The 17,042-nt window shown below is 55.6% G+C and overlaps 1 protein-coding gene and 1 long non-coding RNA gene across 3 annotated transcripts; one reads left to right on the top strand and one right to left on the bottom strand.

Moving 5' to 3' along the window:
• Nucleotides 1–1,452: 1,452 nt before the first annotated feature.
• On the bottom strand, nucleotides 1,453–9,690 carry SP6 (Sp6 transcription factor). 2 transcript variants are annotated; one of them, XM_038547530.1, is made up of 2 exons: nucleotides 8,399–9,690; nucleotides 1,453–5,101 (listed from the first exon to the last, which is right to left on the bottom strand). In XM_038547530.1, exon 2 carries the CDS (start codon nucleotides 5,041–5,043, stop codon nucleotides 3,913–3,915), a length of 1,131 nt encoding a protein of 376 aa, XP_038403458.1. In that variant the 5' UTR covers nucleotides 5,044–5,101; nucleotides 8,399–9,690; the 3' UTR covers nucleotides 1,453–3,912. The 2 variants fall into 2 exon arrangements, with proteins under 2 accessions (XP_038403458.1, XP_038403457.1); XM_038547529.1 differs by lacking the exon at nucleotides 8,399–9,690 and adding an exon at nucleotides 7,222–7,347.
• LOC111097363 lies at nucleotides 7,800–8,929 on the top strand. The gene is made up of 2 exons (XR_005364436.1): nucleotides 7,800–7,971; nucleotides 8,791–8,929. It is a non-coding gene; the product is annotated as an uncharacterized LOC111097363 (long non-coding RNA).
• Nucleotides 9,691–17,042: the final 7,352 nt, after the last annotated feature.

Consider the following 17,042-nt stretch of genomic DNA (forward strand, 5'->3'; position numbering starts at 1 on the left):
CTGGGGGTGCCAGATCTGAGGGGTCAGTGGTGGCCTTGGGTTCCCTGAGGAGGGGGGAGGCCAGCCAAGCAGCATTACTGCCAATGTGAGCCAGTGAGCAAACATCAGAGCCCCACCAAAGGCCCCCGCTAAGAATGCAGGTCAGCAGGAGGAGCTGCAAGGGGAGGAGGGGTGGCCCCAGCCCTGCCCAGACAGGCCCAGCCGGCCCCACAGCTGCCCTCTTGTCCCTGGGGGCAGCGATGGGCTAAAGGAAGAAAGGGCTCATCAGGTTCCTGGGGGTCTAACTCCCCCAGAAGTAGGAAGACAAAAGAGGCGCCCCACGGAGTGGGGCGGGCACCAGGTCACCGGAGTATATGCCTGCCCCTCCTCCTCTCAGGTTTCTAACTCTGGGAGCAAAAGAAAGCAAATAACTACTCCCCATAAAATCAGTCTGCGTCTATCTGTAAGCCCTGAATCATTGATACTCCCCATCCCCAAATGGCCTTAACTTTTGTGACCCCAGATTCTCCCAAGCATGTGATGGGATGAGCCAATTGGGTACCAGATTTGGCTCCAGGAAATTGGGTTAGGGGTGGAGTGGGGGAAACAGGAATCCCACTAGTGAAGATAAGAATTGTGGTCAAAATGTAGGCTGGGACGGTGAAAGGACGCAATACTCGACCTGCCCGTTTCTAGCCAAATGGCTCCTCTGTCGACCTTCCTAGCTTCACCCTCTGGTCTCCTGAGGTCTTTTATTCATTTCACCCGAATTAGGCCCCAGCCGCATAGCAGGCATTGGGCAGCCCAGGAAAGTGCGTACACATGGGCGTTTCTGCACATCCCTGGCCACCCGGTGGGTCCAGTGCGGGTGCATTCGTTCGTGAGCACTGTTTGTGTAACTGTGGCAGGCCCTCTAGCTGGGAGTTGCAGGAGGATCCTTCCCTCATACTTTCCAGCTGGGCGGGAGCCCATCAGATATCTTGGCTGCCTTTCATCGCCTTGTCCCTGATAGGGATCATCCTGGGTGAAGAAATCACTGCCAGTCACCCCCGCCTCACTCACAGCCAGAGGGACCCATCACACCCCCACGGGGGTGGGGTGACTGAGTAGGGAGGTTGGCTCTCTCCCGGAGAGGCAGGGAACCGGCGTTCTTGACAGGGGAGGGGAAAGAGGGGGCTTATGTGTGGAGGAGGAAGGAAATATCTAGAACCTTCTCATCCCCAGGGAGGGACTGTCAGCCCAGTGATCAACCCTGAGGGAGCTCCTCCCTCCCCCGGGCACCAGCCACCTCCCGGTAAGGATCTGTCCCTTCAATCAGCTCCGCTTTGCCCCAAACAAAGGGAGGAGAGGCTGCAGCAGAGCTGCGGGATCAAAGGGAAGTGTCCACCCCACCCTGCAGCCCGGCCTGGTCCTCACCACTGAGGGACACTGAGTCAAAAAGGAAACCAGAGCTGAAGACAAATGAAGCAATGATGTGGTTGATGACTTTATTATGGCATAAAAAACAGGCTGTTTCTTCCTCCTCCTCACCCCCCAAAGTGGGTTCACAGCAGTTAAAGGAAAAAATCCTACATTTCTCCTCTAGGGGGCTGCCTAGAAGGGGGCAGACAGCCAAGCAACCTAGATCTATAAAGGGGGGGAGCAGAAGAAAACCCATCCAAAGCCCTCACCTGCATCCTGAGAGCTCAAGTCCTCCACAGGGGCAACACCAGTACCCCCCCAGCCCCAACACCCATTCTGGAGTTCCCTTTAGAATGGTCACTGGGGAGGGCTGTCCTGGTGGCACAGGGAGGGGGTGGCTGGTTTCGATGGGTGGAGAAAGGCATCCTACACCCATAGTGTCCTCCCTCTCCCCCCCCCCCCCACCTGGCCCGGCAACCTGCAGGCACTGCCAACTCTCTCCTGTCCCCAACCCTCTCAGCAAGGAAAGGGACCTCTGGTTGGGGTAGCAAGAGGTAGGGTAAAGAGGGAGCAAAAAGAAAGAACATAATTTCTTAAACTACCCCAGGCCCATGAGTCTCTCAGGGAGAGTCACCCTGTCCCTTTTAAGAAGGGCTCCCTTCTACACAAATGCATATTCCTACCCAGACCCCAAACCTACTTCCCTTTTAGCTCCCAGTCCTGGGACTGGGCTCCAGCATCCCCAAGGGAGAAAGAGACACTGTGGGCCTAAGTCCTAGGACCTTGGACAGGTGAACAAGGTGGGGTCTCTCCAGCTGGAGACCCCAGGCTCAGTAGAGAAACACACATACACACACACATACACACATACAGGTACAAACAACATGCACACACACATGCCCTAATATTAAATAAAATACCTTTTGCTTATAACTTAAAAATCAATACACAACTAATCCTCACATAGGGCTCTGGGTGGAGAAAGAGGGGCAAGGGATCAGGGGAGGTCAGAGACAATCTTACAGCCTCTACCTCTAGCCTGGAAAAGGCTACCAGTTCCAGATCCTTACCCCTATCTGCTTCCTTCCCTTTGCCTGGCCCCACCCCTGCTAGGCTTTCCCCAGCCCCCACTCCAAGATCACAACCAGGATGTATTTCTAGCATCTAAAGGAGGGGACAGGGATAGCTTTCTGGACATCACCTCAGAAGGCAGACCCCTTCCAGTGGGAGAACACCTCCTTCATATGAAAGGGGAGTCCCCCTGGCCGGAATTGAGATGGAGAGAAAGGAGCCCCCTAACACACACCCTACAGGAGGGGCAAGGCTTGCAGGGCAATAGAGAAAGGAGAAGGTAGAGAAAAGGAAGGGTGAGCCTTAGCTTCTCAGTGAACAGAAGATGGCTGGGCAGGGGCAGAGTCCTCCACTCTGAGTGGGGACCACTGGATGTCCCTCCACTGGGACACCCCACCTACTTCCCAGACAACCAAGGTAACCCTTTTCCTTCTGTCCCTACGGGAACGGCAAATGATTGAGGGGACCCAGGACGAGGAACTACATCAATGCTAGAGTGGGGGCTGGGGTTTCTGGTTGCCTTGAAAACCTAGATCAAGTAGCAGGTGGGGAGTGGGAACTATACTGAACTTTATTTTTCAAAAAAAAAAAACAAAAAAACCATGAGTTATTAAGGACTGAATCCGAGTTAGAGAGGTAAGGGGTTAGTTCCTTCCATTAGTTAGTTCCCACCAAATCTATTTCTCTCATTTTAGAAGGGGCCTTTTTGTGCTCCTCCCCCCAGTCTAGCTCTCTCCACCCCACCGCTCTGGCTGGGAAGCTGTCTGCGGTTCTGGCCTCTTCCCCTTCTTCCTTCATGGCTCCATCAGAGTGGGTTTGGAAGGGTTAATCAGGAGGCACATCAAAGGATTTATTTCTACAGCAACAACCCTCCCAACCAGATAGAGACCCCTCCCGAAGGGGGACCCCTGTCTCCCCCACTCCACCTTGGCTTTCCCTGGGGAAACCATGGGGATAGAAGCACTATAAGGGGGGATGAAAGGGACCTGGGCCGCAGGGCGGGTCCAGAGGCGCTTTTATGTCCCGGTTCCCAGGCGCTGAGGACGTGTCCAGGCAGCTACCCCCAGCGCCCGCGGCGGCCCCACTCCTCTCTGCTCCGGGGACGCGCCGTCTCTCCCAGCAGGTCCCCTCCGCCCTCCACTCCAGCCGCGGCAGGGGGACCCCACCCCAATCCCCCAGCAGAGGCACAGGAGTGAAGTAGTGAGGAAGGGGAGGACAGAGAGGCTTTTGCTCCGCTCCTCCCAGCCCAGCCAGTCAAACACGTCTGGTCCAGCCCCAGAGACTAAAAGAACCCCTAGCGCCCCGTCTCCCTGACCCCGCACCCCTTCTTCTCCCCCTCAATAAATAACCACCTCCTCCCCGTACACAAGGCGCCCCCCACGGGCATCGATCAGCCCAGGGGGACATCTCCTCTCGCGCCGCCAAGGGAGACCAGCGTGGGGGGAGCGGTACCGGAGGGGCTCAGTTGGAGGGAGCCGCGCTGCCCTCCGCCTCCCGCTTGCCTTTGCCCCCGGGGGGTTCCACCGCTCCGCCGGCCTTGCCCTCGCCTGGGGCCGCCCCTGCCGCCTCCTCTTTGGCGCCCTCGTGGGTTTTCATGTGCTTGGCCAGGTGGTCGCTGCGCATGAAGACGCGGCTGCAGACCGCACAGGGGAACTTCTTGGTGCCCGTGTGGGTCTGGAGGTGGCGCTGCAGCTCGTCGGAGCGCGTGAAGCGCTTGCCGCAGAAGAGCCAGTTGCACACGAAGGGACGGTCGCCGCTGTGCCAGCGCAGGTGCGCCTTCAGGTGCGACGTCTTGGCGTAGGCCTTCCCGCAGCCCGGGATGTGGCAGTTGTGCAAATGCTTCTTCTTGCCCCCGTCGGGCCCGCACGGAGCCCCCAGTCGCTCCGCCTCCAGGCAGTTGGGGCAGCGGCACACGGTCTGGCCCGAGCTGCGCGGCACTGACCGCCGGGAGCCTTTGGGCCGGGCGGCTCCGTCCAGACTGGAATCCAGGCCCTGGGACTCCGGCGCGGCCGCTTCCAAGGCCTTGGCCCCGTCGGGAGGCCCCAGGAGGTGCTGCCCTCCGGCGGCCGGGAGGAGGTGGTGCGGGTGTGGGTGGGGCGGCGGCGCGCAGAGCTGGTGGTCTCCGACATAGCCCCCCAAGCCGGCCTGAAGCGCCCCGGGGTGGCCGGGTGAGGTCAGCGCGCCCTGAGTGTGGGGGAGGTCCATCCAGCTGGTGCTCGGATGCAGGTCCCACCACGAGCCATCCTCGGCGCCGGGGTGAGTTGGCCGGAACCACGATTCGTAATGGTGTGACATGTCCGGCTGCAGGAGCTTGGAAAAGGGTCCCGGGGCCAAGGGACTGTCGCTTTCCAGGTCCTCGCAGGTCACCCGAGAGGAGGCCCCCGGCAGCTCATAGCCCTGCGAGAAGTCCACCTCAGGGCCCAGCGGGAGGCTCTGCAGCTCTCCAGGCTGCAGCGGGGAGGGGTAGTCCCCGGCCTCCGGGCTCGTGTGGCCCTGGTATGTTTGGAGAGGCTGCAGGTCGAGGCGCGGTGGGGAGGCGTGAGGCGCGTCCGTGTGCTGGCTGCCCAGAGAGCCGCAGACAGCGGTTAGCATTGCCGGGATCCTGGGTGGGGTAGGGAGCAGGGATGGTCAGGAGCACCTCAAGTGGAACCTAAGGGAGGCAAAGAAGAGGTGAAGTGAGCAAAGTCGCCAACTCACTTCTAGTCCTAACTCAGATACCCTCCCTGCACAGTGCTCCTCTCCCGCTGGGCTGGGCTGGCAGCTGGCCGGCAAGCGAAAAAGAGGAAGGCACCTCTGAGTGGGGACTAAAGACTCGTAAACAGAATTTGAGAGTCATAGGAAGGGTTGAGGGTATGAGGTTCCCAGCCAAGGATGGGGGGGTGAGTCTACCTTCATCTAGCTGATCCCTCCTGTGGAGACTCCACGAATCCTGAGAGTTGGGCTGGTCCCAGGCTGGTAGGTCAGATACACCTACAGTACAGCACTCAAACTATCCCCACCCCAGGTGCCCAGGCTGGCGCAAAGGGCAGTGGCATTTACCCCATGCAGATGGGCTGCCACCCCACTGGACGACGGAGACTCCAGATGAGGAGAGGGTGGTGGTCTGTTTCTGAAACTCAAAGCTTGAGGTGACCTGACTTTCCAAAGCCCAAAGCAGGTTCTGAGATATTAGAGAAAGAGACCTCATTCCATTCCCCTCAGCTCTCTGCCTGACTGGGTTGCCATGGCCCTAGCAAATCCCCTTCCACACTGGCCCCCACCCCTTTCCCTCAGGCAAGGACTTCACCCCGCCACCCCACCCCCCCTCGGGTATAGCCACAGTGCCCATTCCCAGGGGACATCTCCCTACCAGAGAAAGTTAAGCCTCCTCTGCTGTCCTGACCCACACTGGCGCCAGCCAGCTCTGTCTGGCTGCTACCCATCCCTTCCTTCAATTGAGGGGAGACCCAGATGTGAAGCTGGGAGGGGTCAGCTTTCCCAGGGAAGGGGGTCAGCCAGAGAAGAGCTTACTAACAAGCTCAGGAAGGTAAAACTGTCACCCCGGTAAAGGATGTCAAAGTAGGGACAGCAAGGGGGAACTAGAAAAACCAGAATCACAGAAATTAAGAATTACCCCAAGAGATTATATAAGGGGGTGCATTCTAGGCATGGATCATTTTTAGGAGTTCTGCAGATGGTTCCCAGATGCTGCAAAGTGTTGAGAACCACTCTTCAAGCCAACCCTCTTATTTAAAAAAAAAAAAAAAAAAAAGAGGAAACTGAGGCAGTATTTGGAGAGGTGACTGGAACAGACATTCATTTACTTGTTCAATCAACAAATATGTACTCTGTGAACCAGATCTCTGGATTCCCGGTCTGTTACCCTTTCCCTAAATTGTGGGGAGCCTAAAGACGTCCACCTCATTCTTAACCACGTATCTGTGATTTGAAGGTCCTCTTTCTCTCACCACCTCTCTCTAAGGCCTGGGAGCCCTGGTGCTTCAGGTGTGAGTCCTTCAGGTGTGCGCCTGGCCTTCTCTGATGGTGGGGGAGGAGGTGCAGTGGCTTAGGGCCGGGACGTCTTTCCAAAGCACCGCTCCGCTGACCCTACCACCTTTGGCCTCTGCGACCAAAGAAGTGGCCCTGGTAGTTTGGGAGAGGGGGGGAGAGGGGGACTGGGGCGCCTACTCAGGCTCCGGCTGCTTTACCACAAGAAAGGAACTGGGTGAAGCAGCAGGAATGGAGCCTCGGGCCCAGGCGCGGCAGCCCAGGAGGGGCCGGGCGGGAGCCGTGAGGCCTAGGACCCTAATAGCTTTTGGCGTCTGGGAACTGCCCCAGGGACTGGCGTGGGGGGTAACGACCCAGGCTCCAGAGTGGCCTCTCCCGACGCAGAGCCAGGGAGCCCAGTCTCGGGATGCCAGGTTTCGGGAAGGGAGACAGCAGGGCGCGCACTCTCGGCTTCCCGCGCCCCGACGCAGGAAGCCGGGTAGAGACACCCTTCCTCCCCCTTCCGCCGTCTCCCTCTCCCGATCACCGGCGCTCAGGTGGCCAGGGCTTCCGTGCTCCCAGTCCCCAGGGGCCCAGGCCTCCGGTTGTCCCAGTCGCTCCAGTTTCTCCGGTCCCCCGTCTCGCCCTTCCGCCCAGTTGTCGTTCGGCCGGGGCCCTAAGCTCCTCGGATTCTTTAGGACCACCTCCCCCGAGGCCAGCGGGGGCTGCGGCGAGTTCGGGGCGCTGCTTTTCGAGAGGATCCCCGGGGCGCGCGCCCCTCGCCGCCCCGACCCTGGCTCCTACCTCGAGGCTGTGCTCGGGCTCCGGGCTCGGCAGGCTGGCGCGCTACCGACGGTTGCTCATGGGCCCTGCGCGCCGGCGGGCTCTCCAGCGGCGAGGGGCCGGAGCCGAGGACAAGCGGGGGCCGCGACCAGCCCCGGCGGCGGGCGGCGGGCGGCGGGCGGCGGGCGGCGGAGGAGCGGCGGGCCGGCGGGAGGGCGGCGGGCGGGCGGGAGCCTGGGAGCGAGCGAGCGAGCGAGGCCAGCTCCGCCCGTGACTCACCCGCGCTCTCTGCCTTCATCCTCTGCCCTGCGCTCCTTTTTCCCCCGAGTCCGCGGCCCCGCCCACCTCACCTGCCGCCGCCTTTAACCCTTGCGGGCTCGGCCGGACCCGAGGCCGGGGCGGCCGGGCCGGCGGAGAGGGGGCGGGCTCGCATGCCGGGTCGCCTCCCGCCCCTCCCTCGCTCCTCCCCGGCCCCTCGGCTCCCCGGGCGGGGGTCCTGGGCGGAGCGATTCCCAGGCTCCGAGACCCGCCCCTCGCGCGCAGAACTGCCCCGGAGCCGGCGGGGGCTGGCGGGGGACGCGGGACTCAGACCCCGGGGGCCCGGAGAAGGGGGCGGGGTCCCGGGGTGATTAGGGGCGTCCCTCAGGGCGCCGCTTGCTGCCTCGGCGCTGGACCCACCCTCCCGGGCGGGCAGCGCTGCCCAGGTCCTGAGAGCAAAAGGAAACCGGACTGAGCGCCAAGGATGTGTCGGGTGCACCCCAGGCCTAGGCCGTGAGAACCTCCCCCCGCCGCTTCGCTCCAGCACCACACCCCTCCCCCGGCCTTTCGTCCCGGCTTTCTGCCTCTCCCTCTCCGGTCACTCGCCCTTTTGGGTGGCCTCCTCTTCTCTGCCCGCTTCCCCTGCTCTCCCACTTGCCCTTGTCTGCCTACCCCTATTCGTCTCCCAGCACCCCCCACAGCCCTCACTCCCCATGTCCCCTTGGGCAACAAAGCCAGCGCCCCCTAAGTCCACCTCTCAAATAGGCGACCCCTGCGTCCGGGAGCCGCGCGGTCTGCGTCCGCCCTGCCACCCCTTAAGCGCCCCCCCGACCCCCCACCCCGCTCCCTTCTCTGAAAGTTGGGGCTAGGCGCCTGCCTGAATGACCCTGGGTAGGGACTCTTCTGGAAAGAATTGATCCACCCCTTGCACAATTCTCACCTGAATCTCTAAAGCGAAGTTTTTTAAGATTCCGGGATTCCTTTGAGGAAAACAAATACACGCACACACAATGCAATATCCTGGCAAAATTTCGGGGCGTTCAGGGCGCCCACCGAAAAAATTCTCTCAAGGTCTCAGTTGGTCGAGATTATCGAGCGCCAGTGACTAGGAGAGTCCCTCCCTCCTCCTCGCCCGACTGGCCTGTGCGCCCGGGTAGCCGAGGCTCCCCTTCCGATCGGCGCCTCCTCCACCCGCCGCGCTGACCTCCCGAAGGGACTCCTTTCTTGCAGGGGAATTCTGATCGATTTCCGTATTTTTTTTTCTTTGCGTCGTTTGACTTTACTTGTGCGCTTTGCCATCGGCTTTTTAAATTTCGTTTTTTGTCTTTGCAGTCTATTACGCACAGCAGGACCAGAATTTAGGATGATTCAATCTCACCTCTACAGCCTCGATTCCACTATTGCTTGATCCGGCTCGAATTTCCGTTGGGGACCTACTCGAAGTGCACTATAAACGACTAAACTGAATCCACGAACCACCTGAAAATCAGCCTTTGCATGTGTGGTTTTCCCCCTAAACCCGCAGTCTTATATCCATCTGGGGTCAATGTCTGATTGTTCTGTTCATCTCCCTCTTTCCTAAAACAATCTAGGCAACCTGAGCTCAAATTGGGAGACTTTCCTGGAGCATAAAAGAATTGATGTACCTAAAATACTTAGCCCCTGGGTCCCCTGGTAAGCTTAAAAAAGCAACGGAAAGATGCTGTTATAATTATTAAATAAGTGGGTTCCCAGCAAATATTTGTTGGATCAAGGTAATAGTCACAAGATCTTTGGATGAGAAGTTGGTAGACCTAAATTCTAGCCCCAGCCCTGGACTTGCTAAGCTGACCTGGTGGGTCAGGTTGCTTGGAGCCTCAGTTTCTTCCTGGGTTAAAATGCAGTTAGAGCAGTTGCCCTGCAGGATAAAAAAGACAGGTGCTTGGGAAGCCTGGAGGCAATCCAGGGATGTCAGGGATTGTACTTTATGATCAGTCGAGAATTTCCTTCTTCTGGACCCTCAGACCCCTGTGATGTAGATTCCCAAGAACTGCTCTGGATTTTTCTGGCCCCTGCTACATCCACAGCTTTCTAGCAACATGGTTTTCTCTCTGCTCACTGGGTTCACTCACAGCCATGTCCAGAATGGAGCCTGTAACTTGGACTCCCGTGTTAAGTGTGATTTAACCCATAGGCTAATTAATTCTCTGCCTCCTTCCTCCTCCCTGCCGCCCACTGGCCTTCTATCTCTGAAGCTACTGCTCTTTGTTTTTAATTTTTTTTTTTTTTTGAGAGAGAGAGAGAGAGAAAGGGAAAAAAGGGAGAGTGAGAGAGCACAAGCAGGGGGAAGGGCAGAGGGAGAGGAAGAAGCAAACTCCTCAGTGAGCAGGGAGCCCAAGGGGGGGGGGGGGGCGGCTCAGGTTGAGGCCCCTCCTGGGATGATGACCTGAGCCAAAAGCAGACACTTAATGGACTGAGCCACCAAGACACCCCAAAGCTATTGCTCTTAAGGTGCTAACACTTGTGCAGTGATAAGTCCCCCCACCTCCCATTTTTTTCTAGGCACCAGATTATTTTATCTTCCTGGCTCCTTCCGTCCTTCCCTGGAAAACAACAGGGAAAGGAATCTAACCCCTGGATGGTAGACTTCCCACCCCACTTTCACCCCAGGAGCGAAGACCCTCCAATCTGCCTGTGGCTCATACTAGAGTTGTCTCAGAAAACCCAGCCATCTGGCTTTCCTGACCTGCTTAGCTTTCTGCCTCTGATTTAAGGTACTGTCTTCCAGCGCCACCCCTACCCTTGTATTCTTCTGATTCCAGTCCCTTCCATTTCCCACTTGCCAGATGTTTTCCTATTAAACAGTGCCCATGGTCTGATATTGACACAACTGCCAACATCACCGCTGCCCAGTATTCTTATGTCTTCTCAAAACTGAATAATGCTGCCCGACCACGTCTCGCACACAAACTATTTACCCAGGACTTGGGCCATTCCTGGTCTTTCTCCTTATTCCCCAAAGGGGGTAAATAGATTTCGCCATAAGTGTCCAATCCTACCACCCCTCTTCTCACACCTCATTTATACTCAGCTATCATTTTGTACCCAGAGCAGCCTCATTAGTCTCCATGGTCATCATGACCACCATTTATTTATTGAGCATCTACTTGTTCCTGTTGCTTTACACAAATACCTCTAATTCTCATGGGCATGCAGAAAAGTTGTTATTATTCCCATCATACAGATGAAGAGTTCTGCCAAGGATCAAAGAAGTTCAATGACCTGCCCATGATTTCTGAGCTATTGAATGAGACAGAGAAGGAAACTGAGTCCAGATCTGTCAGGCTCCAAAGCCCTGTTCTGCCTGCTATTCCATCTGGCCTCACTAGAGCAACAACATTGGACCCAGGAGTCCGGCTCCCTTAGATGCTGAAGGTGAAGGGGATACCATTCTCAAACTGATCCCCAGACCAAAGCCATCCAGGATCTTGACTTTAATAGGACAAACTGGTCCCATCTTGGATTGCTGGGATAAGTCATATTCTATCCGTGGTTCCTTCTAAATGTTAGTTGTCCTTCTGTGGAGGCTGCACTATGAACATATCAAAACTGGTCTGCCCATAAAAATTGTCTAGTATAAGTCTTCACTTTACTGGTAGGGAAACTGAACCCCAGAACAGGGAGGCAAGTATCTCAAGGTCATACAGAAAGTTAGAAGCAGAGTAAGGACCCGAACCCCAGTCTCCTAATTCCTGGTCGTCCACTCTTCTTCTCCGCTTCCCACCCCGTCCTTCAGGCTGTACTTGGAAACCTGCAAAGTAATGATCCTGGATACCAACACATTCCCCCTTTCCTTCCCTCATCCCACCCTGCCCAACCATGTTCCTAGGAACCTGGACAGAATCCAGAGCTGGGACCAAACGGTTCTCTTTCATTCGTCTGTATTCATTCAGCAAATACTTGCTGAGGGTTGACCCAGGGCCAGGCACTACGCTGGACACTAATTCTATTACAGATCCAAATATCACTAGCATCCATATCTGTTTAATCTAAAAGATGAACCCAGCTGAGGATAATGCATCTGTATACGTGTGTGTGTGTGTGTGTGTGTGTGTGTCTACACTTGTGTGTGCATACCCATCATGCCCTATATGTGTACCTTTGGGCTTGGATATGGGGTGTCTGTCCCCTCTCCTCCATCATAAAGGGAATTACCCATGGGATATGTACAGAGGTTTCTCCTTTCTTCTCTGCAGGTGTTCTATCATGCATGAACTTCTGCGTGATAAAGTGTGTGCCTTGTATGTCTATCAACATCTGCCCATCTTTTCTCTCAGAATGAAGCCCCTGGATGACCACTCCACTTCTCCCCCAGATCTCAGCCCAGTCCAGTCCAAAGACTTCCAAAGGAATCCTCTTTGATTCTCCATACAGAGCCCCCCAGGACCTCCCTCTTATGTCCTCCTCCCAGATTCAGAATCAAGCCTTCCAAACCCTTCTCAATGATCCCTTTAGAGTGGAGACTTGGTCCTCTTGCCTCCTGAACTGGACAGGGTATAGCTAGCCCCTCTTACCAGTCCATGGAGCCCAGAGCTGGCAGCAGCAGTGAGGGGCAAGTGGGGGTGATGGGAGAGCCAGGCTTTATAAAGGAGGCGACAGCCAGAGCCAGAGGGGGGAGGTGAGAGTCGCAGGCAAGGCTGCTGCCAAGTCCTCACGGCCTCTCGGAAGCTTTTAGGATAATCCAGGAAACAGTGGCCCCCAGCTCTCCTGGGGGAGTGGTAGGGGGTGAGATCTGAGTCTCTGAGGTCTGCCAGGAAAGGAGGATTTCAGCTGGAAGAGGCAGCTGGGGGTGGGGGATGGAGGAAAGGACTTCCTTCCCTCCCCAGAGGTTGGACAGGCAGCCAGAGAGGGACAGAGTGGTTCTCACAGGATCCAGTGGAGAGATCTCAGGTGGCTACAACTCTCCATGTTACATCTCCCTGCTGCTGGGATTTTCTCCATGGATTTGGTGGGAAAGAAAGAAGTACCACTTTTAAGACTTGACACACACACACACACACACACACACACTCTCTCTCTCTCTCTCTCTCTCTCTCCCTTCAAGCTTCTCCCTCCCTGCAGAGCTCCCCTCTATCAATGATGGCTGTTCAGGAGGGTGGCTCCTGCCTCTGTGGGAGCCTGTCTTCCCATTTCTTTCACCCCCTTTCCAGATATTTCCCAACTCAGAACCCCCAGGATCCATCCACTTTTTGGGGTTGGGGACTCTGGTGAAATGAGGTGGAAAGACTATCTTCCGGACTTCAGATGGGGTGAGGACAGCTTGGGTTGGACAAGAAGAGTCACCTAAGACCAGAGGCGGAGCCTGGCCAAGAACTTTTATAGACTGTGATACAGGAATCCCAGGACTGCAGGAGCCCACAGAGACTGGGAATATGGCCTAGAAAGGGAGATGAGGCCTGGAGGGGAATTGAGTTGGTGGCCCCACATCTCCAACTATTTACATGAACTTAATTTTAGGGTGGTGGTAAGTTTAGGCATGTTGGCTAACAGGAACATGTCCTGGAGCAGAGGGGGACAAAAGACCAGGAAGGAGAAGGGAGATGAAACAGAATAAGACGGTTTCCCAGAGCTCTCTGAAGCTAGGAATTCTGACCTACATTGGAGAGTAGCCTGGAGACTTTACAAGGCCGTAGCCGTACAGTCCTCAGCCATAGCCAGGACCCTTGGCACTGAAGACTGGTGCTGCTGTGCACCCCTCAGCACATGTACAGTGACCAAGCTTTGCATGCCACCTCCCCCACTGAGCCTAGCACAGGGTGAGCCAGGGAGCCTTCATCCTGAACTCCTCCAGGCCCCTCCCCCTGCACCCCCAGAAATCTCTAGACTGGGGATTCCCAGTCCCTTCATTAGCTTTTCAGTAATTATCTTGTAAAGGCCCTGACAGGTCCTTCCTCTCCCCCATTTCAGAGATAGGAACACTGAGGCCTATAACAGCTAAAAGGCTCAGCAGACAGCTACCCAGCAGGCAGGAGAGAGTAGAGCGGCAGGGGACTTGGGAGGCAGAGCTGCGCCCCTTCCTTCAATCCTAGGCCAAGTTGGGAGGACAGGGCCAACACAAATCCCCGGGAGAACCCAGGCGTCAGGACTGTGGCCGGCTCCAGGGAGGGGCTTCCCTGTCCCTCCCCACCTTCCAGCCCAGAAAATCAGAGTGAGGGGGGGAAACAAGCTGAGGAGACCACACAGGTGGAGTAAATAATGTTAATACGGGAGCATTATCACTAGGGCATTTCCTCATGGATAAATGTCTCAAATACCAAAGGATGCCTCCAAATTATAGTTAATTACAGAGTTGATTTGCATAAATTATAAGGTGAGCATACAAATTCTTTCAATCGGTTCCATATGCTTAGGTAGCAGGTCCAGTCCAAAAGATGGGAGAATCTTGGGGTGGGGGGAGTTTTGGGGGAAGAAAGAGACTCAGCCCTTGGCCTGGACCTGCTGGCCCACACCCCTTCCCCCAGCCTTTGGATCAGTAAGGGGTAGTATGGAGACCCTGACTGGTTTTGAGAGAGAGAGAGAGAAACTATTAACACGACCCAGACCCCACTTGGCAGGGGACCACCTTTCCTCTTCTATTCACACCTCCGGAACAACAAAATGACAACAGCGTGCTTTCCCACCACCGATGAGGGAGGGAAAGATGAGGTAGGATTGCCAGTGGTGGGCACAACGGGGCCTGGGGCCTCCAGCTCAAGCTCCGTGCTAGGGGGTGGGACTCTGGAGTAGCCTCTGGTCTGCACAGGGAAGGGGAGGAGTGCTGGAGGGAGCCGAAGACCAGCAGGGTGAGTGGCGCATCCAGGCCTCTTTCCTGCTCTTGGCTCCCCCAGAGCCACCCCCTCCCCCAACTGCAGTCCTTCCCAGAGCCAACCCAGATCCCAAGTTTGATGTTGCCGCAGCCTGCACCTTCCAGGTGGCTCCTCAGAGGCTCAGACTCCCAGACTTTTGTCTCCAGTGCCTGGGCCCATTTCCTCTGCCCTCGCCTCCTCCCTCACCCACTTCTAGTGACTAAGACTCTACTTCCTCCTCCAGCTCTCAGGGTTCACCCCTTTCTCCCTCCCAGCCCCCATCCTCACCCAGAGGCCCGCATCCCTCTGGTCCTCCATCTTTCTCCTGCTTGGCCAGCCCCCCTCCCTCAGGCACCCCGTCTCCTCCATATCCCGTGGTCAACTTTGCTCTTCCCATCCACCAACAACTTTCTGCTGCCCCAGCTGCTCACCCTCCTGCTGTCAAACTTTCCTACCTCACACCACCCCACAAATCCTTACTGCACATAGTTCTCTCATTTTTTCCCCATATGCCTGTTCCAGAGACCGAAGCTACTGGGTCTCTGAGTTTACCCTTGCCTTCTCATCCAAAAGTCAGCAAGACAGAGGGATGCATAAAGAGCCTAACACAGCTCCTGGTACTTAGTAAGTGCTTAATAAATAGGTGTTGAGTGAACGAAGGAAGGAATTGGAAGTGGGAATGGGTCTGTGAAAATTCTAGGGAAGCGTCAACTGGGTTACAGGCATTACTTCTCTTCTGGATTATTTTTCAGGTCTCCTATGGGCTTTCTACCACTTCTTGCCCAACCACCTAAGTTGTCCTTGAAAACGAAAACAGATTAATTGGGACGCCGGGGTGGCTCAGTGGTTGAGCATCTGCTTTGGGCTCAGATTGTGATCCCAGGGTCCTGGGATCGAGTCCCATATCAGGATCCCCACAGGGAGACTGCTTCTCCCTCTACCTATGTCCCTGCCTCTCTCTGTGTGTCTCTCATAAACAAATAAAATCTTTAAAAAATAATAACAGATTGATCATGCTGAAATGCCACTCCAGCTTGGCCCTCTCCATCTCAAACACCTCCAGTGGCTTCCCAGTGCTACCTGTGACATACAAAACCCCCTTTTCGGCCTCTTTCGCCTTTGTAATCTCTACTTTCATTGGTCTTGTACAAACCCTCCAGGCCAGCCCAGCATGTCCAGCCTTCCTACTTTTTGCTCCAACTCTTTTCACCCCTGCTGCCCTACCTCTGCCTCAAGAAAATATATCAGCCTCCAGCTCCTGGCACAAAGCCTGCTTTCTCTATGAGGTCTTCTTTTATTATCACATCACTGGCTCACTCCTCTGAACTTCCCTAGTACTAATTGCCACATGCCCTGTTTCCATGGAGTTGTTTTCTTATTTTTCCTACTGGTCACTAGGCTCCTGGAGGGCAGCGACTGTCACATTCATGCCACACACTCCGCCTGGCACGTTTCTCTGGGAAAAGCGAATAAGCCCCTGCTGAGTGACTTAGAAAAATATTTCCCTGGAATCAAGGGCTCCAGAAGCTCCTCAGTTGGAGAGGACAGCAGTGAGTGTGGAAGCCTGGGTCAGGTGCAAAGACACAACAGAGGCACTGAAACCCAAAGGTCCATGAAGGAAGTGAACCCAGCTTCCCTCCATTCACACCACCACCCACCCCCTGCTGTCCTCCCCCCACCCCAGACCCTGGTTGTGTGCTTGAGGTAGAGGGACCCAGCCGGATGTCTGGGACATGCAGAGCTTGAGTGAAAGCTGAGGGATGGTGAAGGGCTTGGCTTGTGAGCCTGCTTGGAACGAGCTGCAGGTTTGGGGCAAAGGGAGCAAGGACAGTGAGCAGGAGCTGGGATATTGAACTGGCTGGCCAGCAGCCATGAAGAAAAGCAGAGGCAGAAAACAACAGAATTCCCTTTGTCCGTCTGTGGGCAGTTAAAATCCTTACCTGGGTGGCAGGATCATGATCATGTTATGCCTCAGCTCAAAAACATTCACTAGCTCCCTATTACCTACAGGAGAAAGTCCATACCCTTCAGCCTGGAATGTAAGCCCCATCCTCCATCTGATCTCAACCTACCTTTCCAGGCTCACCCCTCTCCCTCCCTAGGTCCCGGCCACAGGGGAATTCTACTCCATCCTTATTGTCCACATATTTTTTTAAAAAGATCCATTTATTTATTTTAGTGGGGGAAGAAGGACAGAAGGAAAGAGAGAAATTCAAGCAGACTCCCCAAGTGAGTGCAGAGCCCTACTCAGGGCTGGATCTCATGACCCTGAGATCACGACCCGAGTTGAAATCAAGAGTCGGTCGCTTAACCCACTGAGCCAGCCAGGTGCCCCTGTCCACATATTTTTATGACACATCCTGCTCCTTGTCTGAAATGCTCTTCCTCATTTCTCTGCCTGGGAGCTCCTATTGATCCCTTGAAGCCCAGCTCGTATGTCCTCTTCCTCTATGAAGCCTCCTCCAGTTCTCTAAGTTCCCCTTTCCTATGTTCCAGAGTCCTAAAATACAGACGGCTTAATACTGATGGGTGATAGAATTAGTGGTATGTGTGTCAGACTGCGAGCCCTTTAAGAGATTGGAATTTCCTCTGGTCTTTTTCTGGTCATCTTTGTAAACCACCACCACCCCTGCCAGCATCTCATACAGTGACTAGTACTGTATGAGTGACTAGTGACTAGTATACAGTAAATATATGTTGCACTGGATTTATTTGCATCTTTTGCAGAGGAATAAGGGGCTGTTGGCCAGTGGTTGGTGG

Source organism: Canis lupus, chromosome 9, assembly GCF_011100685.1.
Source record: "Canis lupus familiaris isolate Mischka breed German Shepherd chromosome 9, alternate assembly UU_Cfam_GSD_1.0, whole genome shotgun sequence".
Taxonomy (NCBI): domain Eukaryota; kingdom Metazoa; phylum Chordata; class Mammalia; order Carnivora; family Canidae; genus Canis; species Canis lupus.

Excerpts from the sequence above, each read along its gene's own strand:
- SP6 (XM_038547530.1), bottom strand. The coding sequence starts at position 5,043 with ATGCTAACCGCTGTCTGCGGCTCTCTGGGCAGCCAGCACACGGACGCG.